The sequence below is a fragment of the Ovis aries genome, chromosome 16 (genome assembly GCF_016772045.2).
Source record: "Ovis aries strain OAR_USU_Benz2616 breed Rambouillet chromosome 16, ARS-UI_Ramb_v3.0, whole genome shotgun sequence".
Lineage (NCBI taxonomy): Eukaryota > Metazoa > Chordata > Mammalia > Artiodactyla > Bovidae > Ovis > Ovis aries.
The window spans coordinates 2,342,804-2,368,588 of NC_056069.1; the positions used below are offsets into that span (position 1 = coordinate 2,342,804).

The 25,785-nt window shown below is 50.7% G+C and overlaps 1 protein-coding gene and 1 long non-coding RNA gene across 6 annotated transcripts in view; one reads left to right on the forward strand and one right to left on the reverse strand.

Moving 5' to 3' along the window:
• Positions 1 to 23,569, reverse strand: part of LCP2 (lymphocyte cytosolic protein 2) — a 47,412-nt gene extending 23,843 nt beyond the window's left edge. For 2 of the 4 annotated variants that reach the window (XM_004016859.5, XM_012096693.4), the window contains exons 1-7: positions 23,283 to 23,569; positions 18,715 to 18,777; positions 13,685 to 13,731; positions 4,640 to 4,705; positions 4,214 to 4,245; positions 3,576 to 3,613; positions 94 to 292 (exon numbers count right to left, since the gene is read on the reverse strand). In XM_004016859.5, coding sequence (XP_004016908.3) covers positions 94 to 292; positions 3,576 to 3,613; positions 4,214 to 4,245; positions 4,640 to 4,705; positions 13,685 to 13,731; positions 18,715 to 18,777; positions 23,283 to 23,360 — 523 coding nt within the window. In that variant the 5' untranslated portion in view covers positions 23,361 to 23,569. Of the gene's footprint in view, positions 1 to 93; positions 293 to 3,575; positions 3,614 to 4,213; positions 4,246 to 4,639; positions 4,706 to 5,020; positions 6,503 to 13,684; positions 13,732 to 18,714; positions 18,778 to 23,282 lie in introns of those variants that run through there. The other 2 variants (XM_060400217.1, XM_042233651.1) reach the window with 2 other exon arrangements.
• LOC121816783 (uncharacterized) overlaps positions 16,202 to 25,785 on the forward strand; it is a 31,875-nt gene continuing 22,291 nt past the window's right edge. The window contains exon 1 of one of the 2 annotated variants that reach the window (XR_006056470.2): positions 16,202 to 16,313. This is a non-coding gene — a long non-coding RNA (uncharacterized LOC121816783). Of the gene's footprint in view, positions 16,314 to 22,461; positions 22,724 to 25,785 lie in introns of those variants that run through there. The other variant, XR_006056469.2, reaches the window with a different exon arrangement.

Sequence of the window (25,785 nt, forward strand, 5' to 3'; positions counted from 1 at the left end):
AGTCAGCTGGCATCAGCATGCAATGCTCTCTGCTGCATGGGTGTTGGCCTCCGTGCATCAACGGGGGCTGGGGCTGGGCTCCGGGGCCCTTACCTATGTACATGGAGTTGGGGTTGGACAAAGGCTTGGCGGGCAGGATGGAGTTCTGCAGAGCTTCTTCATCGTTGGAGGGCGGTGGCTCGTAGTCGGCATCGTCTTCCGCAGGCGCCTCCTCCTCTTCGTTGGGGGACTCATAGTCCCCGTCGTCCTCCACGTCCGCATCGTCAGTGGGACTCTCATAGTCGTCTTCTTCCTGCCGGAGTGACGGGGGCAGTGTGGTGTGTAGAGGCTCCTTGGCAGTGGGCGTCGTGCATCTACTCTCTCTCTGCCAAGCCTCACAGTGGTCCTCACAGTGGCTCCTCCCACTTTCCAGATGAGGACACTGAGCTCAGGGAGCACAATTCATGTGGCCAGCAAGCTGTCGTCTGAGGACCCACTCAAGGTCCTTAGACTCCTCAGGCAAGTGCGTTTTTTCCCTGTATGTCTTTGCACAGCAGACACAAGCAGAAGAAATGAGGTGGGCACAGCAACAGAGGGATGGGAGAGCCTGCTGTTTTGAATAAACACATTTTGCACTTCCAGCATCACCAAGAGTCAGACTAAACCCTAGGAGCGTTTATGATGCCCCTGGCTAACCGCTAGTTCTGTTCTCAGGGTGTGCGCTCAGTCACTCAGTCGTGTCCGACTCTTTGCAACCCCATGGACTGGGGCCCGCCACAGGATTGTCCCAGCAAGTATACTGGAGTGGGTTGCCATCTCCTTCTCCAGGGGATCTTCCAGACTCAGGGATAGAAGCCACGTCTCCTGAGGCTCCTGCATTGGCAGGCGGGTTCTTTATCACTGTGCCACCTGGGAAGCCCCGTTCTCGGGGTGCCTATACTCAAAACTTTCCTCTCATCATAACCTGGCACAGCCTCCAAGGCCATGCTGATGGGAAAATCAGACAAACAAAGCCCCTTAACTGAAGGCAGATTAAGTTGTGCCTGAGAAGGGGTAGTCAGGGTTGGGCTAGTCTCTGCTGGGGGTCGAGTGTACGGAGACAACAGCTTATTTTTCGCAACAGCTAACTCTCTTGGAAGAGACTCTCTAAACTTTAAGTTTTTTTGTTGTATTTTATATTCGTTTCTCTGTAGGTCTCAGGGAAAGTCAGCTCTAGGGCCTGGATGATTGCCTTTGAAGCAGCCCATGAAAGTGGACAGTTATAGTCGTGATTTCCCAGGCACAGGTGACACCATCAGCTGCTGAGCAATGACGGGCTTATCACACTCAGGCCAAAGTCACGTGGGTCCTCACTGAGCCCTGGGCGTTTCTCTAAAGTCAAAGGGTGCAGAGAGAAGCAGCAGGAGGTTGCAACTTGGTGAGGAAAGGTGGGCACTAGAGCCTGGAAATCCTGATAGCATTGCCGGGTGGCTTAAGGAAGACGGTCTAAGGAGCTCAACTGAAACGTGTGTGTTCAGTCACTCAGGCACGTCCGACTCTGCGACGCTATGGGCTGTGGCACCCCAGACTGCTCTGTCCATGGAATTTTCTGGGCGAGAATACAGCCTTTTTTTGACATACATATCCTATGGGCTTCCCTGGTGCCTCAGCTGGTAAAGAATCCGCCTGCAATGCAGGAGACCCCAGTTTGATTTCTGGGTCAGAAAGTTCCCCTGGAGAAGGGATAAGCTACCCACTCCAGTATTCTTGGGCTTCCTTAGTGGTTCAGATGGTAAAGAATCTGCCTGCAATGCGGGAGACCTGGGTTCGATCCCTGGGTTGGGAAGATTCCCTGGAGGAGGGCACTGCAACCCACTCCAGTCTTCTTGCCTGGAGAATCCCCATGAACAGAGGAGCCTGGTGGGCTACAGTCCATGGGGTCGAAAAGAGTCAGACTTGACTGGGTGACTGTGCACAGCACAGCACATATATCATATGTGTATATATAATATATATATATTCCTATGCATATATATATTCCAAAACATATACACATTGGAAGCCAAGCTGAGGTTGGGCTCATCTTCCTGAGCACAAAAAAGACTTCGTCCTGCCTTCAGTTTCACTGCAACTTGAGACCAGAGGACGATGAGTGGGAGGGACTGGAGAACCACAGCCTCAGCACCTTTCCAGGCCTTGCTGACTGCCCCTTAGACCTGCAGGGCCTCCCTGCCATCTCTCAGCCTGCATACCTAGCCCCACGGCTCCTGACTTTCCACCAGGCATTTACCTTATCAGCCTTTCTCAGCAATAGACTTTTCCTCTTCGCTTCTAGAACAACTAGTTTCTCCAGGGATTCGGCTCATATATTCCCATGTGTGTGTTTTTGTTCCAAATCACATTCTGATCTGTGTGTGTGTTCTCCAAGCTATAAAATGGTCATAGGGTCATTTGTCCTTGCCCCCCGAGTACCCTGAGCAGTGCTGGGCACTTCATGGAAGCCCGAGTGTCATAGCAGCAGCTGGTGGGGACTCCCTGTTTAAAGACAAGGTGGAGGAGGCCAGCCTTAGACTGAGCTCACAGGAGGAACTGCATGGCAAGCTGTGGCTAAGGTACAGTTTCTATGTGAAAATGTAAATATTTGGGAGGAAACTCTGGTCAATTATCCCTTGGGAACAAAATTAATCTGTTACATTCCTTTGTTCTCATGCAAAAAGCACAGACTTAACTAGCAGGGTTTTTTTTGTTTTGTTTTGTTTTTTTTCAAATTCAATGCTTGCTTTTACCAGAATCCCAGTAGAACAGGGGCGTTTAGTGTCTGTTACCTAAAGGCACTAGAGGCAGCCGCTTACCGGAAGGACCCCTGGACTAAGGGTGGGCGAGCTGCACCCTCAGCCTGCCTCTAACTGGTCATGGGGCTTTACGTAAGTCACATGCTGCAGTGGGCTCAGCCGCTGCCTCTGTGAAAAGAACAGACTGGGCTACAAGCCATAACAGAGTTCTAAGCCTGAGTCTGGCTTCAAGTGTGGTGATGCAGTTTCTGGGGAGAGGCTGTACAGAATTCATCAGACTCTCAAAGGGGTCATCATGACCCCTCAAGTATAAAACCCAATTGGGCCATCCCATCCCTGAGGTGTTTCGAGGGCAGATAGTTCATTCTAAGCTCCCTTTCCCTCTGTGTCACCAGTGGGGACTTAAGCCCACGAGAAAAGCTACTTTAATGCTGCTTTTAATGCTGCTTTAGTGTAGTCTGTGTGAGGAGGGCTTTAGAGGCGGGCCCTGCTGTGGGGGCTCCTGGTGAACAGCGGTGGGTCAGCACCCCGCAGGCCTCAGCTGAGCCCAGCTCGCCACCAGCATTCGTCACAAAGTGGCTCACGCCAAGCCTTTCCTGCAGGTGTCCTCCACCACTGCTCCCGTGCCCCGAGGGCAAGAGGGCCGGACGAGACCAGCGACCGTGAGGACTGGAAAGCCAGAGAGTCACGCTCTGATCGCTGCAGAGCACGCCGGAGCCCCGCGGGGCACCGTCAGGGCCTTGCTCCCCGGGCATCACGCCAGTGCCTCACCACAAAGGACCTCCGGACTCTGCCCTAAGCTGGGAGGACCCGCCCCATACTCACAAAGGACGACCAGCCTCCGTTGTCTTCCTCGTGGCTCTCTGCGGAGGAGACAACACCGTTATTAGTGCTGATTGAAGCCACAGAGGGGAAGTCGGCGCTTCCCAGCCCGGTGCCCTCCTCCACCCCTGCCTTCATCCTGCGCACCTGGGGGTCAGCAACTCAGTGTCAGCTCTCCACCTCCTACCTGAGGGGCTCATTCTACCAGACAGAGGTGGTGGTTCTTAACCTTTCACGTGTGTGAAAGTCACTTGAGAGAGCTTCAAAATATGCAGATTCCCTGGGCCTATCCTTAGAGCTTCTGATTCTGCAGGAACTAGCCGGGGGCGGGGGGGGGGGGGCGGAACCCAGGAATCTGCGTTTTAACAAGATGTGGAATTTAGCAGCTGAATAATTGCTTTAAAGACTCAGAAGCAGGAGGACTGGCTGTGCTTGGGTGCTCAGTCAAAACCCAGGTTGTTCCTGGCACCGCCCGCAGAGTCCCTCCCTGTGTCTGTGCAGAGGGCCTCCGTTGGAAGGGGATCGTGGCCAGGTGCCTGGCATAGTGCTATCTCTCCTCCCCTCCACCTGGACCGGCAGCCAGAAGAACCGAAGAGCCTCCCATCTCCAAAGCAATCGTTCTCAACCCCAGAGACCTTTACCTGTCTCCTCCGGAAACCGCTGGACTTGGGGTCTGCAAAGGTAAGCAACATGGCATTAACAGCCCTACTGACTTGGGGAGATATCCCTCTTAGTCCAGCCCTGCAAGAGGAGCCCCCAGGGGAGGGTATGTCTCACCACCCAGGACTCTTGTCCTTGTTGCTTTGAAACTCGGGCCAGGCTACCTGAAAATTCTGGAAACCACTGAAATCACATTGGTGGTACAACTGGGAGCTCATGACTGCCTGCCTTTCTAAGGGAAGCTCCCCTGATGCAGGGGCAGGATGCAGGACAGAGAGGGGGAACCCCTGGACTGGAGGATTACTGCAGATCAAAAATGAGGGCAAAACCACTCCCATTTAGACTTGAGTTTGAAAATTTTTTGCATCTCATTAAAGTGACCCTGGGCACTTGGCTGCCCCACTCACTTGCGTGTGAAAATGCTCCTTCTCTCTTCATTCTTGTTGATTTCTTGACTTAACTTACTCAGAATCCTATAAGACAAAGGGACGGGTGAGGTGATAAAAGCATTCTCTCCCTCCACCTTCAGCCTTCCTTCCCTAGGTCCTGAAGTCCCCCGGTCTGTGTGACCTCAGGCACTTGGGCCAGTCCTAGCCGGTCTCTTCCTTTGGCTCCAGCTGGCCCTCTCCCTCTTCTCCTCACTTTCTTGCCACCTCCACCCCCTTGCTCCTGCCCAGGAAGCTCTCTGCATAGGCTCAGCCTCCTGGCTCTAGCTCAGAGTCCCTCCGTGGGGACTGGCCTTGGTTTGACATCCCTCTAGCAATGTCTAACAAGAATCTTCAATCCACCTCTGAGACCTGGAGGAATCGGCGGCTCGTTGCAGAACTCTTGACAAGAGCTTCAGTGCGCTTTCTGGGCCTGAAATCTCCTTCCATCCTCCGCTCCCTCCTTGGTGACATGAATTCTTATAAACACTTGGTGAAGTATTCCCCATCTAGGCACAGCCTGCAAAGTGGGAGACTCCCTGGCTCACCCATGCCCAGAGGCCTTGGCCAGGACCCTCTCATTCCTTGGATGTTGTAAACTAGCAAATCTCTAAACCCCAGGGCAGGAAGGGCAGAGTGGGACGGCAGCTCTGGCAGGCACGCCCTCTGCAGTAAACTCCAGCCTCCCTTAGCACCACTGAGGAGACCCAGGGTCTGTCAGCTGACAGGCTCGTGTTCCCGTGAGATCTGGGGCAGCTGGAGGAGGCTCAGAGGTGGTCTCGCCCTGCATTATTTCACATGTGGGGCCACAGGGGCCCAGAGAGAAAGAGACAGCTGCACAGCGGCCCCTCCCCCAGTGATGCACAGCAGCCTCAGAAGCCAGGCCCCCTCATTTCCAGAGCAGCACACTGTCAGCACACCAAATCACCACCCCTGATGCCAGAAGCCCCTTGGGAATAGCTCTATGGAGCCCGTTGCCCTCTGGAAGGGGCCGAGTCTACCTTCCTTCTGCTGCAGTGACTGCAGCAAGGTCACAAGTTTGGTCTAAAACAAAATTGCTAAGTTAGCAAAGTAGTCTTGGCTCCCACCACGTCTTGCTTCCCTCATCATCCCTCAGGCCCCCAATCCCCACCCCCCGACTTCTCCACGTTCCCCGGGAACCTGCTCAGAACCTCTCAGCTCATTCGAGTGAGAGGATGTGCTGTGCTGTGCTTAAGTCGCTCAGTCGTGTCCAACTCTTCGCAACCCCGTGGACTGTAGCCCACCAGGCTCCTCTGTCCACCGGGATTCTCCAGGCAAGAATACTGGAGTGGATTGCCATGCCCTCCTCCAGGGAATCTTCCCAACCCAGGGATGGAACCCAGATCTCCCACATGGCAGGCAGATTCTTTACCATCTGAGCCAGCAGGGAAGCCCAAGAGACAGGATGAACAAACTTAATAAACGAGCGGGGCCGTCAGGGGAGAGAGAGAGGAGCCTGTAACCCTTCCTCCGGTGTCACTGCTGGGGTGTCACACGTCACAGGGAGATGCTTTAAGGCGGGGGTGGGGAGCTTCCCAGTGGAAGCTCCGATCACACCGTCAGATTGCTGGTTTCTGGTTCCTCTGTTTCCTTTAAGCAGCTGTTCAAGAGGCTGATGAGCGTCCCTCCACTCCCTCCTCTGACAGAGCGTATGTCAGGGCACCGTCACCCCCAGCCAGTCATACCTTCACTCAGCAGTGCGCACTCCAGGCTACCTAAGCGCCAGGAGCCCTGCTGGGGTTCAGGGCACCTCGGTGAACAAAACAAAGATCTCTGCTCTCGAGGAGCTTACTTGCTAGCGGAGACAAACAGATGACAAATAGTGAACACTGGAGGAAGTGAAATTCAAGGTGAGAGCTGTGTGGACACGTAGGCAGCAGAGGTGCAGGCTGGGCGAGGGGGGCAGGAGCGGGGTGCGGTTACAATTGAAAAACCACCCAGCGGGCCTCTGGGAGGAGGTGACATTTCTGCAGGACCTGAAGTAGGGGGTGCTGGGGAGCGGGTCCCCACACAGTGAGGGCGGTAAGGGAGGGCACGGGGAGAAGCGGGGTGGCCCTGACCGGCTGGCACAGCGGCTTTGATCCTGAAAAGACCTGCTGCTCTCGGCAACTCCTTAGGGGCATCTTCAGCAGCCGGGCGGGAGGCTGCTGGGGCTCTAACTGGCGAAGGAAGGAAATGGCAAACCACAGCCCCACAGAGGAGCAGCGCGAGCTGAGAGCAGCAGGGCCGGAGAGGGGCCGGCAGCCCAGCCTGTGACAGACGTGGGGCCCCCGGGCCCCCTGCTTTGAGGCCTCAGAACACCGCCTCCCCGCAGCTGGGGCCGCTGGCTGTGGGGGCGCGTGCACAGGGCAGCGGTGCTGGGATCAGAGCACGAGGTTCTTGCACCTCTGCCTGCAGACTCTCGCGGCTGTCCCCCACTCACTCCCACGCCCCCAGAGGACCAAGCGACAGTGAGCGGCCGGAGGTGACTCATTCTCCCTCCTTCCCACAAACCCCAGGCCGCACTCAGCCCCAGGAGAGACCGACGCCCTCGGGTAGACACCACTCTCTCTGCTTGTCTTCAGCCGCAGAAGCGGAGCGGACCTTTCCGCAGGAAGCCAGGCCGTGGCAGCCGAGACCCCTAGCTCGCTGTGTGATGGGGGTGGGCCTCTGGCTTCTCAGGTGGAGGCCTCCTCCGATCATGCTGGACGGTACAGAGGTTGGGAGGGGGGTCCTGCTGAGTGTGACTGCAGCCTCCTGCCCCCGGACAGTGCCCACAGCCTGACCTCAGGCCGGGTATTGCCCTTCCTGGTCCTCCCTGCCTCATCAGCGAAACAGGAGGGTTGGCCCTGCTGGAGAATCCCTGACTGCTGGACCATGGCCACAAACACTGATGGCCAGGCCCACTGGAGACTTAACCCGTCAGAACGTCCAGGAGAGGCTAGGAGCCGCTGGACGCAGTCACAACAAGTGCCCCAGAGACATGGGTGGGTCCTATGGGCTGAAAGCTTGTGAAATCACTCCTGTGATCTGGTCTTCTTGGACTTGCTTTCGAAAGAATCAAACGGAGGAAGCAGGACTCAGGGTCTCTGTGTGTTGTGGCCCCTGTAGGGCTCTCCCGGGACACGTGGGGCTCCCTTTCCATGGCCCTTGTGTTCTGCCAACGGGGGTGGAGGCTCACAAGGGCGTCTTGAAATCAACTCTGCTGGTCACACAGAAGTAAGAAGGAAACTGGGAAAGAAAGGCAGGCAGGGAGGAAGGCAGAGCAGCGTGGAAAGTGTCAGAGCCCACAGTGCAAGTAAGCGTCAATGTTATTTCCGAACACTCTGCTCTGCTGCCTGTGTGGTCGTATGTCTCATGCACAGCTGAAATGTTCTTCTTGCCGAAGGTCGCATAGTGTGAGCTGTAGATGAGTTTCCCTGTCTCCTAGAGGGCTTGGGGGGACGGGGAGCTGCTTCCTTGACCTTAGTTTCAGAGGCACACTGGCCTGCCCCTCGCCCGGAGGCCCTCCTCCACCCCTCAACCCCTCCCTGCTCTGACACCACCCTGACCCCTGTCCCACCTCCCAGCCCATGTTCTTACACCCAATCTGGCTTTCACTTGCATTTCACCTTTCTTTAAAGGAACAAAATTCCTCCTTAAAGGCAAGTCTTCTGTGAACCAAGAGTCAAACCTTCCAAAATTCTCTCCTGTCACCTGAGGAGCCAGGGAGAAGCCAGGACATCGCTCTCAAGACTCAGGCCTCCAGGGGCAACTAGGCACGTGAGCAGGAAGCAAGAATCTGAGGGTCTCCCACTTCTCAGCCATGCCCTCCCCCTGACAGATTTACAAGTTACTTATGCTCCAGTCATTTTGGGTTGTAGCCAGGAAGAGCTATCCTGTTTACCAGCAAGGACAGCAGGGTGCTGGGGGAGGTGTTTGTCAAAGGCCCCATGTAGGTTTTTCACGTGGAGCTGAGCGGAAGTTAAGTGCTCTGGGCTCCCACTGAGGTGGAGGAGCGCGGCAGTCAGTGGGATGGAGGCACTTTCCGTGCAGGGAGGACGGGGCACCTGGACAGGGCTTTAGCCAACGAACGAGATAGGGGAGCCACACGTCGGAGAGGGGCCTGGCACTGTCCCCAGTCTGCTGGGAGCTGAGCACGTGTCATGAACACAGCGCTGAGTTCAGCTCTGCTCCCTCCCTCCATCCTGCTCGCCATCCTTTGCTGTCTTTATATCTTAGGTAGGCGCTGAGCAGATGAGACAGGGAGCTGTCTCTGAGGTTAGGAGACGACGCCTTTTCAGAAGACAGACAAATCAACAGGCACGACTGCCTTGTCTCTCTAACTGGATCTTAGCTTTTTCCATCCTAATTCCACTATGGATGATGGGGACAGTGATCACTGATGTTATAAAGAGAATCATCCAATACCTATCTGTTGCCTACATTACCACCACATCCTTGCCCTCTTCTTCCATTTTTTTTTAAAAGTTACACTATATTATTTTAAACATAAAATTTATAGCATTGGACTTCCCTGGTGGTACACTGGATAAGAGTCTGCCTGCCAATGCACGGGACGTGGGTTCAATCCCTGCTCTGGGAGGATCCCACATGCTGTGGGCAACTTAATCTCATGCACCATTAACTTCTGAGCCCTTGCACCCTAGAGCCTGTGCTGTGCAACAAGAGAAGCCACGGAAAGTGAGGCCCGCACACTGCAACTAGAGGGTACGCCCCCTCCCCACCACCCCGCTCAGCATGATTAAAGAAAGCCCTCAAGCGACAACAAAGACCCAGTGCACAAATAGCAACAAAAATTTACAACATTAAAAAAAAAAAAAACTGCAGATGATCATCGAAGATTTTATCATTTGCTCTATCGATTTAACCAGGTCATGCTCAGTGCTACCACAGGCGCTAGGCTCAGTCCTCCAAAAGGACGCTACACTGTTTCATTTTAAAACTCTCCTCCATCACATTGTCTGTGAGGTCTCTGGGAGAAACTAGGCCTGAGACAGTCCTATGTCTGCAGACAGAGAACACTTTCCCACCAGAAACTGCCTTCTTACAAAATCCATTTAGTACTGACTTTTTAAAGCAAATTTAAGGAGACTGAGCTATTCAGAGGAGTGTAATCTTGTTTTGGTCCACTGTACATAAACACAATTTCTTCTGTATAGCTCTTTAGGGAAATGGTCTAGGGCAAATGGACCTGTGTACAAAGGAATGGAGCAAATGAGCCCGGAATATCTATACACGCAGGCAGCTTATGTGGGCTGCCTCCCACTCACCCACATACCCATATACACTGCCCCCTCTGAGTTCCTTCTTTCCTCTCCTCTAGATGAGGAACCTGAGGCTCAGACTTGAAATGACTTGCCTGAGTCCCACAGCTAGTAGGAGGCAGAGCCTGCTTTAGAACCTGGCTTTGCCTTGCTCCAAAGCCCATGCCTTTCTATGCTTCCATCCTCCCCAGTTAGTAGGATAAAATCATTAGTAAAAATCTGAAATGGTGCTCGTTGGGATTTTGCATAAAATGGCTGGAATAGTTAATGCCTCTTCAGTACATTTTATTATATCTCCATTGTTTCTTCTAACTCTCTCATTGATTCTTTGAGACAGGGTCTGTAATTGTCCCCATTTTACAGATGAGGAAGCTGAGGCTTAGGGAACTCCAATAACTTGTCCACAGACTCATAGCTAATGAAAGGGAGAATTGGGTCTCAACTAGCCTGCTCTCAGAGCCTGCATTTTACTCACTAAGCTCTCCTGTCTGCCTGTTCAGATCTGAAATAATATCTTTTAAAAGAATGTGCTCATGGAGATCATATAACCCATTCCTTCATTTTATACACTTGGAAACTCAAGAGTACTCTAGGACTCATCCCAGGCACAGAGCTCACAGAGGTGTGCTGAAAATTGGTACTTTTTATACCAATGCTCACACTCAGAATCACCTGATCAGGGCAGCTGGGCCTTCCCTGGATGCCTCCCCGACCAGTTCGCCTTTCATGCTCCGTGGACAGCCCTCGTGCCTTGCCTTAGGGGGCAAACCCAAGGGGGGGATTTTTACTGCAGGCCAAGTTGTTGTTTTAGTTTTTATATAACTGAAGAAATATCCCACCTCCACCTCACGTTGAACTGCAGACATCAGCTCCTTAATCTAAGGAGGTGGATCTAAGGCCTTAAGATTGAAAAAAGGATCCTCCCAGTTAAAGTGCCTTCCTCATCCCCTTCCGTCTATTGCTCTGATTGAATCCCCTCCTCCCAGCATCTTCCTAGCCACAGCCCTGGGAGAAGCTGCCACCTCACAGTGGGATCATAGCCATCATTCCTAACCAGGCTCCACGCCTCCAGCTGAGCCCTCCTCTCCATCATGTTTTACACACCCTGGAGAGAGTCAACATGCAGGGTTTACCTCAGTGTTCCCCCTGGTGAACTCACTTCACCAACACTCTCAGACTCATAACAGCTCGAAGCATCCTTCACAACTAACCAGCTACTGTGGTCTTTTCACTGCACACTCCCCCACGTACGCCTCAACTGCTCTGACCTACTTGCAGTTCCAATAAACGCACTGGTATCATGCCTTCGCAATATAGTCCCCATTTCTAGAATGTCTTTCAATCATTTTTCATCTGACCACTCGATATATTTCAAGATCCAGGTTAGGTTCCTTTCTTCCCCAGAGTCTTTCCTGATGCCACTTCCTGATTTTAAAACACTATGTGGATCCAACTTGACGTGTCTACAGGCTGACTCTAGCCCACCAGCCACCAGTTCTCACTGCTATATGCTAAGTTCTCTCCTTGACCTAGAACTGTGGCCTTTTTCTAGGGCATCATGTCTATAATGTCCAATATAATCGTCACCACTGTATCTAGCTACTGAGCCCTTGAAATGTGGCTAGTGCCTCTAAGGGGCTGAATGTTTTGTTATTTTTTGAGTCTCTATTTCTAGTTATTTGGCTGCACTGGTTCACAGTTATGGTGCGCAAGATCTTTTAGTGCAGCAAGTAAGATTTTCAGATGCAGCATGGGAACCCTTGGCTGTAGCACACAGGATCTCGTCCCCTGACTAGGCATCGAACCCAAGCCCCCTGCATTGGGAGCATGGAGTGTCAGATCACTGAACCACCAGGAAAGTCCCTGAATTTTTAATTTAACTAGATTTAAATAGCCATTTTGGACTAGGGAAAAAAACTCTTAAGATCGATTATTCTTCAACAATAGTGGCCCCTGGAGACAGGCAGTACCAAAGGCAAATCCTTACTCCCGTCTTTTTCTTCACCCTTCCACATGAGGGAACCTGAGAGTCATGGTTTTCTTATCTGAGCTACTCCAGCAGCTCTACCTATTCACGAAACTTTTCACCTCCTACTTCACTGACCTACTGCCCTTTCATCATTGTGAGCTCTAAGATGTTTAGAGCAAGAAAAAGGACCCCAGAGGGTGTCTGGAAGGGAGACCTCAGACTAGGGGCCCCCACACTAAATCTAGCCCATAAGGGTGCGAACTTTGGCATTCACAATATTAAAAAATATTTGAGCAACATTTAAACATCGAGATATATTGCATAAAACTTGTATTTCTAGCTACTTGATAAATTCAAAGATTGGGCATTGAGACTTTCCTAGAGGTACGGTGGTTAAGAATCTGTCTTACAATGCAGGGGAGGCAGGGTTGATCCCTGATCGGGGATCCCACATGCCTCAGGGCAACCAAGTCCATACACCGCAACAACTGAGCCCAGGCACCACAACTAGAGAGTCCACTCACCACAGCTAGGGAATCCAGGCACCATGAAAACTAGGGAATCCATGCACCATAACAACTAGAGAGTCCACACACCACAACTAGGGAATCCAGGCACCACAACTAGAGAATCCACACACCACGGCTAGGGAACACACGGACCACAACAACTAGAGAATCCACGCACCATAACAACAAGGGAATCCACGCACCACAGCTAGGGAATCCACGCACCATGAAAACTAGGGAATCCACGCAGCACAACTGGGGAATCCACGTACCATAACAGCTGGGGAATCCACGTACCATAAGAGCTAGGGAATCCACGCACCACAACAGCTGGGGAATCCACGCACCACAACAACTAGAGAATCCACACACCATAACAACAAGGGAATCCATGCACCACAACTAGGGAATCCACGCAGCACAACTAGGGAATCCACGCACCTCAACTAGAGAGTCCACGCACCATAACTAGGGAGTCCACGCACCATAACAACTAGGGAATCCACGCACCACAACTGGAGAATCCATGTACCACAGCGAAATATCCCACTGTGCAAGCAAGACCCCGCGTGCTGCAACTAAGGCCCTATCGTCTTTCTTATAGCAGAAAAATATTTCTCCATATTCAAGCTTTATTCAACGGTGGTAAATGACTGGACTTTGTATTTTTCAGCCTGGCCCATTGCACACATTTCTCCCTGGCTCCTCAAGCATCAGAGTGTGAGACTTCTGCAAGAAGGTCAGGAAACATGGCCCAATACGCACACTGCAACTTCGCATTTCAGCACCCACGTCAGACCTCAGAATCGGCCCCCTTCTCCTCAGAATCCCTCTCAACACGATGCCCATGGCGGCCACCCAAATGGTCATCACTGACAGACCAAACAGAGCCCATTGCCCGACTCATCTGGTCCAACGCTCTCATTCTACCAAGGTCCAAAAAACTGAAGCAGTTACTGAGTTGGTGATGAAACCACGATGAAATCTCAGATCTCTTGATTCTGGTGCTGTTTTCAAAGGCCAGCCCACCCCACTAGGGAGAGAGGAAATGAGAACATGGGCCAGAATCAGGCTGATCTTTGGCAAGAGCAGCCAAGTACCAGCTGGACTAGAACCATTGCTTCTTTTTCTCGACACATTATGTAACTTCTCTTCCCCGAACACTGCTCTTGCCTGCTCTCTTCCTGATTGCTTTCCTATTTTAAGCTGACAGTGACAGAACAGTAGCTCAGCTTCCGGGGTCTACTCCCCACCCCACCCCAGTCACCGGGCCAGTACTCACGGCACGCGGAGCTTAGGGAACTTCTGAATGTCGTTCTCTGCCAGGTTCTGCAATGGAGACAGTGGTAGTTACAACCCGCAGAAGGGGCTCCAGGCCAGGTGAGCAGAGTCAGGTGCGAAGTGACAGGGGACAGCGGGCCTGCAGCCAGCGGGAGAGGAGGCCGCAGCCACCAGACCGAGCAGGCAGCTTCTAGATGGGGCACTGGAGCCTGCGGGCCCTGGACGGCCACATCGGGTCACAGGGAGCCCGAAACTCGGATTTTATGTGGACTTGGCCAGGCTGTAACAGCTTTCCTAGCCTCCCGCCCCAGACCTCAGGCCCTCAGCTGCCGTGGAACGGCTGTGAGCAGCCGGCCTGGAGAGGGAGTCTGTGCTCTGCGGCCTCATCACAGCCCAGCTGCCTCCTTCACGGGAGGTGTTGGTAGGATTCTCTAGATGCAAGGAAGCAATCAAGAGGCTGTCCTGAGGGAACTGAGAGTGGAAAGAAGAAAGAGACCCGTGTTTGTGAAGAACTGACTGCCTCCTTACAGCACCTCGATCAATCCTCGCATCAGCCCTGTGAGGGAGAAACTGTCATGTTGTCTCATTTTAGTGAGAAAGTGGGGCCCCAAGGTGTAAGGGGTTTCAGCTTGTAGGCGATGGAGCTGGGGCTAGGACCCTGCTCTGTGGCTTTTGTGGGCGATTTCCTTCCTGCGAGCTTCCTCCTACCACGTCTAAGCCCTCTGGAGCCTTAGCGGCCTATGTTGGAAAAGAGGAGGGGAGGGAGAGAGAAGAGGGAAGCAAAGAGGGTGGGCACATGCTCCATAGAACCAAAGCCGAGGCAAGAAGGGCCTCTTTCACGGTCTAATTGAGGCCAGAGCCCCAGCAGTCAGGGTGGGGGCACTGGAGTCGGACAGGCTGGTTTAGAATCTTGGTTCCCTCACTTAGCAGTTCCCTGACTTGGGACAGACACTTAATCTCTCTAGGTCTCAGTTTCCTTCTCTGTATAATGGGAACCTTGATAATATGAACAGCTCTGTTTCAGGGGCTGTGAGGACTGAATGAGATGGAGTATGTCCTGTGCTTGGCACAGTGCCTGACAGACCCTTTGAGAGCGATGAATGGGGTTCAGGTGAGCAATTTCTGTCCCAGGGCAGAGCAGCTGGGGTCTGGATGGTTGTTGGAGGTTAGTTAGTGTTTTTGCTTCTTCCGCTCTGGGCTGGGAGCTGCCTGGTAGGATTTTGGCTGCCTTCTGAGACGAGCTGGGCAAACTTCCCATTAAGCCCAGCTGGCACTGGGGCTGGGGCCTCTTAAAATGTGCTACGGCCTTCCACTTCAGCTCTTAGGAACGGAGTCTGATCCAGCCCCCATATCAGACCTGGCGACAGGGCCAGGAAGGAGGCTTTGGCAAGAGTCCTGAGACAATCAAGACTTTCTTCAAACTTATTAACTTCTTTCTCTAGCATCACTGAGCCGTGGCGTCCCTGCCCCTGGAACCACTCCCTTCTTAAGGAAGATACCAAGACTCATGTTAGCAGAGTGGCATGAGGGTTGGAGGGCTTCCTGGGAGTGACCAGAGGGATGCATGCTGAGAACTAGGTGGTGGGCCTTTGCCTTCTCTTCTCCTGAGTCAGAGACGTAAGCTGAGGGGATTTCAGGAAGCAGGTGACGGAAAAGGTAAGCATGTGAGTGTGGCTGGAAATACAGAGAAAGGCCTTAGAAGCAGGGATAGGAACTGGGAGGAAAGACGGACGGTGGTGAACGTGTCTGGGCTTCCCTGATGGTCCAAGCTATCAAGAATCTGCCTGCAGTCCAGGAGATGCAGATTTGATCCCTGGGTCGGGAAGATCCCCTGTGGGAAGAAATGGCTACCAACTCCAGTATTCTTACCTGGAGAATCCCACGGACAGAGGAGCCTAGCAGGCTACAGTCCACGGGGTCACAAAGAGTCAGACAGGACTGAGCAACTGAGCACACACACGATGTTTGGAGAATTCTTCTATGTGACATAACAGTGTAAAGCCCCCTCCGAGACCTTCTTCAAAGACCTTCAGCAAAGTCTGGAAACTCTGAGTTACTTGTACAGTGACTTGGAGTCAGACTAGTGGCTTTACAGGAATATGATTATGTGCTGAGTGTGTCCTTAAGAGGGACAAGAGAGCAAGAAAAGCAGAGAACTGGACCTGGCCTGGAGAGGCGTTGCAGCCGACACTGTCGCTTGCCTACCCAATATCCACTCTCTTGCTCCCTTACTGATGGGGTCTGGATTTTGTTCAAGGCAGTGAATGTGTCCAGTTCAAAATATTTAACACACTAAATTCTCTTGCATGTGACCAAGGTCACGGGGCTCCATTGTGGCCGGTGAGATATGATCTGAAGTCTAACTGAATCAGGCTTTTGGGAAAGTACCCCTGAAAATAAAGGGGAATGCAATCCCCATGCACTTTGAGTGTTTCACTCTGCCCTCCCCCTCTTCCTCCGGCTTGGATTGCAGATGTAATGCCTGGAGATGGAGTGGCCGTCTCATAGCCATTAGGACAGAAGCCGCAGAGAGCTCCCGCTGGCTAGGTGAGGCCTGAGCTCTTGACGACGACTTTAGCATCTCTCCAGCCCAGAGTGCCCACCTCTAGACTTCTCGTCACTTGAGAAAGGTAAGCCCCTCTTTGGTTAAGCCACTGGGCTTCAGTTTCTCTTTCATGCAGCCGCACACCTTTCTAACTGACAGAACTTCCAAGCACGTGGCCTCCTCTTCCTTAGCCTTTCGGGAGCATAGAACCCCCGTTCCCTCACCAGACTTCTCTGTGGAAAACAAAATGCTGGCAGTATAGATTCCAGGGGGCTGCTGGCTCCTGCATGGAAGAAAGGGAAAGGAGGGCAGGGAGGGAGGGGAAAAGGACGGGGGAAGGGAGAGGATGGAGAGAAACAGAGGGGTGGAGGGGTAAAGACGGCTGGGTCTTCCATTTTCACCCTTAAAGCAGAATGGCTCTGGACACCTTAAAGCTGGAAAGGGTGATAGCTGAGAGCTCAGAGCTCAGATCAAAGCCCAGATCATACCCAGAGCATCTGGCATGGAAGGCGGTTTTAGCAGAAGCTGCCAGGGCAGGGCTGGGCTCTGTTCCCTACTCCCCTGGCTCCTTGAGCCCCTCTTTCCACTTCTTGCTGTTCACACAGTAATGAGAGTGAGCAGCATTCTCTGAGGGCCTGGCATGTCCCAGATATCAGGGTAGAGAAGGCAAAGCTCCTCAACCAAGGCAACAACCCTATCTCAACAGGCCTGAAGCTCACAAGAGGGGGATGGGGGGACCCCCCCCCCAGAGCTGGGCTGGACTGTCACCCACTATCACTCAGTCCAGTGTGCTCCGTTACAGAGGAAGGAACAAGAAGTTCAGAGAGGGCATGTGCTTATTAGAGGTCACCCAGGGCTATGACCAGGACCATCTTCAAGAAAGAGGTCTTACTCCCTTTCGATTCAGCCCTGAGAAATCTCAGTTCTCAGTTCTAAAAGCATCTTTTAGCTAAAAGCTAAAACAATGAAATATTCAGATTTAGCGGTAAGTTGCAAGAAGAATAACAATTAAATGCTCAAAGTCTAGTAGCTTAAAGCCCAGTGCAAAGAAGTGGCGCTGTTCAAAACTCAAGCAGTGTAAAATTAAATTAAATATGCGCTTTAGTCCAGTAACTGGGTGTGTGACAGAGTAAATCACATCACATTTCTGTACATGTTTCTGTAATTGCAACTGAGGCGGTGGTCAGAGCCTTCCTGGAGATAACGCTCCGCTATAAAACAAGCTTCTGGGAGGCAGAAATCTCATCTTAATCATCTCTACATTCCTAGCACATGGCATGGTCTGGTGTATAAAAGGAGCCCAGGAAAGTCCTTGTTAAGTGAATGGCAGGGGGAATGACTGAATGACTTACGTGGAACAGTGAATGAAGATGTCTTATATGGCCCATGAAAGCAAAGGGGGCATAAGTTTGGTCTCAGTGTGAGACTTAAGTTCTGCCCAGAAAGGAATAGATGACTGTGTATGGTAGTGAGCTCACCATCAGTGAAGGAATTCAAGAAGCTATTGGTAGCAGAGATGCTATACAGGAAACGGATTGGTGTACTGGGTGGAAAACTAGAGCGTGTACCCTCTACGGCCCCTTCCATCCCTGAAGCCCCATAGCCCAGTTTCCTCACTACTGCTGACCAGGTCTTGCCAGGAAACAGTTTGACTTATCCACCGAGTCCAAATCCAAATTGGGAACATTGACCCCATGAGACCTTTGAAGGCTTGCTCCTGCTTCGTTTTTGAACAATGAAGAAACACAACCAAAAGAGCTGGATCGGTACAGTCAGGGTCTCCATTACCCACTGGCAAAAGTGTCATTCCAGGGGAAATGCTCACACCACCTCCCCAGCCACTGCCCAGTGGCTCAAACTCCACCTAGAGCAGCAGCCCCTTCTCTGTAATGGCTTAATACTTAGTATAGAGCTGCCTCTTAGTATTACACTGGAAACTTCTTGCAATATAAAGGAGCAGAGAAAGTCATAGCACATGTGTGTTGATTGGCACAAAACCAATGGTGTGAATTTGTAAAGAGAAAGAGGGACATAACTGAAATAAGGAGGGCGATTCTACCATTTATTCTAGTCAGCAAGTATGTTCCCTAGAGTGACAAATAGGAAAAGAGAGTCTTCCATTCTCCCATGTGGCTGGTTTTCCCCCTTGAACTTCTCAGAGTATGAGTGCTATTTGAATAGATTTTCAAGAGGGGTATGTGTGTGTGTTAACTGTAATTTGATTCCTAGTTACACTTTGACTTCAGAATGTACCTTAGTGTCAGTGAAAGATGTGGGAGGTATACTAAATAGGAGGATCCTGAGAGGTGATGAGAGAGGCGCTCATACAAAACCCTGAAGAAGGCCTTGGGTTGTACGCGATCCTGAAGACAGGCAATGCCCCTGCGCAGCCTCAGAGACAGGGTAGAAAGTTGGCTCTGCAGCCGTTGGTTAAAGTTACAGAATAGTTTTGGTCATAATGCGTTGAACTAGCAGCCAGCACTCACCAGAAACCGTGGCCCATCGATGTGATGCTTCTTCACGACCTTTTCACAGTCCTTGTAGTTTAGCTGAAACAGAGGAGAGGAGGTGTAACAGTGCAGTCGGGTTCACGCCACTGGCTCCCCGTCCTTGCCTGCCCCAGGAGCTCAGCAATCTGTGGTGCTTGTGGCTAGCCAGGCTCCCCGCTCCCCCGCTGTCTGTCAGAGGCGCCCTATCCTTACATCAGCCCTGCTTTCACTAACTAACCCCTTGGGACTGTAAAATGGAGAAATTGCCTGTCGAAGGCTTTGAGGCCAACCCCTACAGAAAGAACGCTGCTAGAGCTGCCAAGGGCTGGCCATACGCTCCTCCGGCAAATGGAAAAGAGTTGAAAGAAGAAAACAAATAGTAGGCATCATCTGGTCACCCAAAGACAACCCGGGTGAACATGGCAATGTGTTTCCTTCAGTGGTTTTTCCAAAGCATCTTTCTAAACACAGTCAGTGTTATCATTCATATTCAATCTCCTTATCTTGTCTTTTTCTCTTGAAAAATAAAGGCACTGACTCATGTTATTACAAAGTGATTTTGAACATTATTTTAATTTGCTCTATTGCTGAATATTTCGTTATTTCCCCAAATTGCTGCTGTAACAATGATAATTGAAACTTCTAATAATTCCTGAATACTTGCCATATGGTAGGCACCATTCTAAGTGCTTAAAACAATTTTAATCATTTAAGCTTCATATTTTTCAAATGGAGAGTCAAAGGCACAAAGAGTCAAGTAACTTATACAAGGTTCCATGGATAGGCAGGTGGCAGAAGTGACAGCTGGGCTTCAGAGCAAGGTTTTAATGTCTCTATCAGGAGTATTCTCCTTTTAGTTACTAACAGTAAAACTTACAAACGGTAAGTGAACAGACTTAAGTGCAGCTTAACCTACAAGATCAAACAACATCATAGATATTCTTTTGCATAAAATTTTTTCTTCTGTTTTAAATAGTTGAAGTTAGAGTCTCAGAATAGGTTTACCGCCTCAACAGGAATGATCATTTTTAGAACCTGCTGCTTTCCTAGAGTCACACCAATTGACAATTGAAGCAGGTGTCTGTTTGGCCTAGTCCTCAACAGTGTGAGCAGTTACCTTTGAAATATCTCTAAATTTGAGGTTTCTAGCCAGAGAATTTAAGGTAAAATGTTTGTCCTTGAGAATCTCAGCTTCTCCTCGAAAGTATGGATTTCACAGTTTGTGGACACCTTTTTTTGGTAACTTAAAATCACAACCTTTTCTTATGGCCAAGAAATCAAAAGAGTGAGGGCAATTGTTGTGAACTTCATGGGATGACAGAGTAGGGTGAATATTAGAAAGCTCGGAAAAAATGATTTAGTGGTCCGTGGGAAGAAACCAGCTTCTGCATAGCCCCAAACATCCCTTTTATCCATGTTGCAAATGGTGAAATTGTTCTTGGAATGTTCAACTGCCTTTAATTCATCAGTTTCACCACCAGCGTTATGAGCTAAATCTCTGATTTTGCAGAGTTCTGACTTGGACTCTAGATAGACAGACAGTCCCGCAGACTGGGGCCTGCCCGGAAGTTTGGTTCTGAGTCAGTAATATCAGGCCTGGGAGTAAGACCTCTGTCCTTTCAGCATGCATGCATACATACTCAGTCCTTCAGTAGTATCCTGCTCCTTGTGACTCTGTGAACTGTAGCTCACCAGGCTCCTCTGTCCATGGGATTTTCCAGGCAAGAATACTGGGAAATCCAGGGGATTTCCTTCTCCAGGGGATCTTCCTGACCCAGGGATCGAACCCATGTCTCCTGCGTTGCAGGCAGATCCTTTACCAACTGAGATCCCAGGGAAGCCCTGTCTTTTTAGCATATACCCAGATAATTCTTATGAGTGACAAGCTCTGGTTGGCACTGCTCTGAGCAGGTACCTGGTGTTGTGGACAGGACAACTAAGGCCCAGAGAGGGGAAGGGACTGGCTGAAGGTCACACAGTGAGTTGGGGACGCAGCTAGGATTAGAACTCATGGCTCTGATCCAGAGTCTTTTCCGTTGCATGGTCCAAGGATCCCTTTCTGCTAAGTCAAAAGGAATCAGAGGACTTAAAGAAATAGAAAACATGACCTCAATCCTCAAGGGCTTAAGTTCTGGACAGAGGATGAGCTGCACATGTCTGAGACAGTAAGACACAAAAGCCTGCTGGTCTGCATGGAGTCCCCAGGCAGGGTCCGGTGAATAGAGTAGGAGAAAGGGAAGCTCGAACGTGAATCAGACCCCTCTCTGCTGGAGGCCTCACACATGTATCTCCTCTATTTATCCCGACAATCCCACGAGCCAATTACTACGAGTGTCTCTGTTTTACCGACGAGGAAGCTGAGGCACAGAGAGGTATAGTAACTAAGGGAGGGTCAGCAAGTTAGCAGGTGGCGGAGTCGGGATTCAAGCCAAGGTGTGGCTGACTCCAGAGCTGGTTGGGGAGGTGCCTCCAAGGGAGACCTGACCCCAGCGTTTCGTTAGAAAGTAAACCTTCTGGGATTTCCCTGGCAGTCCAGGGGCTGACTCCAAATACAGGATGCTTGGGTTCATGCCACAGCTGAGAGATCCAGCATGGCACAAATCAGATCCTGAACACCACAACTAAAACCCAGCACAGTCAAATAAAGAAACAAAAATTAATTGAAAGGAAGGAAAAGAAAATGGCATGCCTAAGTCAGAGACATGACACATTCCTTAATTTAAAAAAAAAAGAGAGAAATCGCATCTGCCAGTGGGTCTTCGGTGGCTAAGATCCAACCCCAAAGGACGCCACGGTCAGTTCACTTAGCATTTTCTCTCTGGGGGAAGTGAGGTGCTTAGCATTTAAAGGGTGTCTATCTGGGTCTGTAGAAGGGCCAGAACTTCCTAGATCACAAACACCCTTCAGTCTCCTCGTCCCTTCCTTCATGCGGGGAAGGGAACCTGTTCAGTTTCTGTGGACATGATCTGGAGTCCAGGGTCTGTAAGAAAATTCTCTCTTCCCCCAACTGAGGCAGAGAGCAGCTACGTGAGTCATCCTGACCTGCAGGCCATCTCCCTGTCCTGAACGGAACTTGGATTCCTCCGTTGCTGACCTGGGTTGTACAGTTCTCTTTCTCTTATTGGAGGCTGGGCCTCTGGCCCATCAGCCTGTCCCCAGAAGTGCCCTTGATAATTCTCAGTTCTTTTCTCCTTTCTGTATTGATCTAATATGCCAGTTTATAGCATCTTAGTAAATTTCACTGTGGCCCTCAGTTATTTGGTCTAAATTTAAGAAAAGCATTTAGAATAAATACTTTTGACTCTTTCAAAAGTCAGCTATCTCAACGATCTTTGCACCCACTGTGCTGAAACCTAAGGTTATTATGACTTCCAGTGAGGGAAAAATAACCGAAATGAGATGCACAGCAGGCAGCAAATAACAGGATCTGTGGGTTGTGCCTCTACCATGCCACACCCAATTCAACATTTTCACATTTTTCTTAGGGCAGAATAGTTGTGGCACTAAGTACTTTGGCACCATGTAGACCCCAGGTTTGGGTATGTGTTACAGGGAGCCTACCCCATACCAGGAAAAATAGTAAGTTAACTTAGAAAACCTCTAAGGTCATGACTTAAAACCATATCCTTGTGATAATCTGGAGTATCCACTGAATTGGATGCCAGCCTCCAGAAATGGGAGTGTTAAGAGCTCAGAGGTCCCTCACAAGACAACGTATCCCTTGGACAGTCATAGAGGGTCACATGACTTGGGATCTGCCCTAGCAAGCCTGTGACCCATGGCCCCACCAGCAGATGACCAAACACAAGGATCCTTGAGCTCCTTCAAGACGAGAAGGTGGGATAGCAACACTCTGGTCTCAGCTCTGCCACAAGCTTGGCCCCTGACCCTTCCCGGCAAATCTTTTCCTTTTCGGAGGCCTCAGTATCTGAAGGCCTGAGGCTCATGTCATTTCCCAGCCTGCATCATAAGACCCTCATGAAGTTCCCATGAGACTCTGTTCTAGGTAAGTGGTTGAATAGCTCTCTTTCAAAGTCACAAGCAATGACTTGCTCAGACGCCATCTCCAGCATCGTTCATCACAGTCTTCCACCCTGCCTTTCCTCTCTCCTACCCCTCAAGACTCCATGTTTCCTTTCGAGCAAGAAGCCTTGATCTCACTAGCAGTTATAGCGGTTCTGAGTCTCAGGGCACGGACTCTGATACTGGACAGGTGTGACCGGAATTCTGCCTCCATCACATGCAGTCCCTGGGGTTTGGGGCCAGTTAGCTTCCCTTGGCTTATTTCGCAGCTGAGCCAGTAGGACAGCAATCCTGGAGCGAGTTAGATGCGTCCGTGCCTGAAGGGGACAAACTCAAATCCTAGCGTGTAGTAGGCACTCGCCTCTTGAGGGCTTCCCTTCTCCCCAGAACGTATGGCCAGAGAGCTCAGTGTTGCTCCGTCAACCAGAGAGACTGCCCAAGGCTGGAAGCTCCGCTGCTGTCCTTCATGCCTCTCTCATTCTGCCTGCACTCCCTCTTCAAGCCTCTGCCCAGCCCCCCGGCCACTAAAGAGCAAGGCTCACCTTTTTGAAATAGTCTGCAAGGGCGTCAGGGTCCCAGTTCAGGACCTCAGAGCGAAAGGGCACGTTCTTGAATGCCATGTCTGCTCACTCAGGAGGAAGCTCACCAGCTGAGCATGGGCGCTGCACCCATGGACAGAGAACCCCAAATCCAGAGTCTGGAGGTGTCTTCAGCTCTTCCAACTCCCGGGTACCTTCTGGAAAAGTCTTGTTGGAGCCGATGTCCTTTCTGTTGCAGCCAGATCCCAGAAAGCAACAGCTTCCTCTGCGAACAAATATGGTCTCTTCTCAGAAAACGACTCAGCAAGTTTCCTTTACCACTTCCTCTGCTGGGCTCTAAATAAGTAAACAAGGAAGCCCAGCTCTGGGGACTCAAGAGGCAGAAAGAGCTACAGGCTGGTAATTCCCCGCTGGGCCCCATCTACCCCAGCCCAGTAGGAGGAGCGATGAAGGGAACTTAGACACTCAAGTGTGTTTCCATTGAAATCCCTGGCATCCATATGTTTAATATTTAAACCACATTCCTGCTTGGGTGGGTCTTTACAGATGAAAAATCTAATTTGACGGTTCACCTAAAATATAGACAATCTCCCACATCAGTGAAGGGGAAGGAACATGACCTTTCAATGCTTTCCAACCACGACTCAGTTTCTCTCAAAAGTGTTAAGGTTGAGCTTCTTTAGCTGCCCCTTATAGTTAGTACAAGTGGATCCTCTGAGTCAGTGAGTTGGGATCCAGAACTGAGAAAGGAGCACCACTGGGAAGACCTGGGCTTCATTTCTTTCTTTCTTTCTTTCATCTTCTTCTTCATCTGTTTATTTGGTGGCACCAGGTCTTGGCCACAACACACAGGATCTTTAGGTCCAGCACATGGGCTGGAGTTCCGTGACCAGGGACGGAACCCAGGCCCCTGCTGTGCGAGCATGGAGTCTTAACCACTGGACCAGCAGGACAATCCCCAGGCTTCATTTCAGATATACTTGTTTCCATGCTGGGCAACCTCAGGCAAAGGCTTAAACTCTAGGAAGCTCAGTTTCCATATGTGTAAAACAGGAACAGAAAAATTGCTTCATATGCGCATAAAACTATAGATGTATTTAGCTAGACAAACTTAAGGAAGGAAAAAAATAACAATTGCTACTGATGTTGCCATATAGTCTAGTCACTCTTGTTCCCCCAGACATTCTATCTGCTATTTATTCGTCCACATTTCTTTCTAAAGAGCACATCCCTGGAGACAGCAGGTGGGAGTCTGGGTTCTCTCTGTCAGTTTCTCAGACCCTGTGCACTTCTCGTAGCTGAGCATCTCCTGGACTGAGGGTGAACCCAGTGTCAAAAGTAAACATATCCGTGGAACACCACAGGCTCCAATTTCACCGTTCTATCTAGTGCTCCCCAGGAACACACAAACGACTGTCTGTCCTGAGGTTTGAGTCTGTTGCGTTTACTGAGTTGGCCCCTGAAGTGATGGCTTCCTGAAGCTTTTTCAAAGATCGCTTTGGCCATGCAGTTTCCATCGTATACGCAACCTCAGGAGCCCCACCCTCACTGTTATGCACCAACCTCGCCACGTCTTTATGTAAATAAGATCTGCCCTTTATCCCGGACTAAGCATCTTAATGGATGTGGTCCATGAATCTGAGTTAATGTCATCTTTACCTCCAAGGGCGCCAGAGGCATCAGCTGAGGCAGCCCAGGCCGAGCACTTCTCACAGGGCTGGAACCTCAGTGCTCTCTGCAACTGACCATGCCCTAGGAAGCATGGCCTGCTGCTCAAAAGTTCTACCACGGATGGGAGAGGCCCCTTCACTTTTTAAATCCCCAGAAGAGCAGCAAATGATAAAAAGCCCATTTGAAAAGAGAGGAAGAGAGATAAGTGGCTCCACATAAAGAAGTCAAAGAAGATATCATGGAATTAGCTGGGATTTAAGCAGGGCCTTGGAAGAGGCAGCTGAGGGAAGGCATTCTGAACCTGTGTGTGATATGTGACGTGGCATGGTCTGGAGTGTGTCTTGGGCTATGCTTCATGAGCAAACAAAACATTCCACACCTGTGCACCCCTGTGGAAAGGAACATTCGAGATCATCCTCAGAAAGAGAAGCAATTTTTTAAATGACGTTTACCATACTCACAAGAATCCAAATCTACAGAAAATCAGAAGTTGGAATTAACTTACAGCTAAACATGAGGTTCTTTTGGAAGAATTATCCAATGAATGTGGCCAAGATGGACAATCTCTAGACCCACGTAAAAGAGAGACATAGCAGTTAAGAAACCTGCATGACAGTGATGACAACGGGAATCACCAAGAATCACTGTGCAAAGGAGTAGCCCGAGGACTCTGCACTAATTGTGGGCACTGTATCACTCCTGCTCACAGAAGGGAAAACTCAGGCTCCGGAGGTAAAGCTTCTTGCCACCCTTGCACCCAGCAGGTAGGTGGTGCAGCAGGTCTTGTCTGGAACTGTCTCTGAGTCCAGAGCCCCTGCCCTTGACCTCTGTGCCA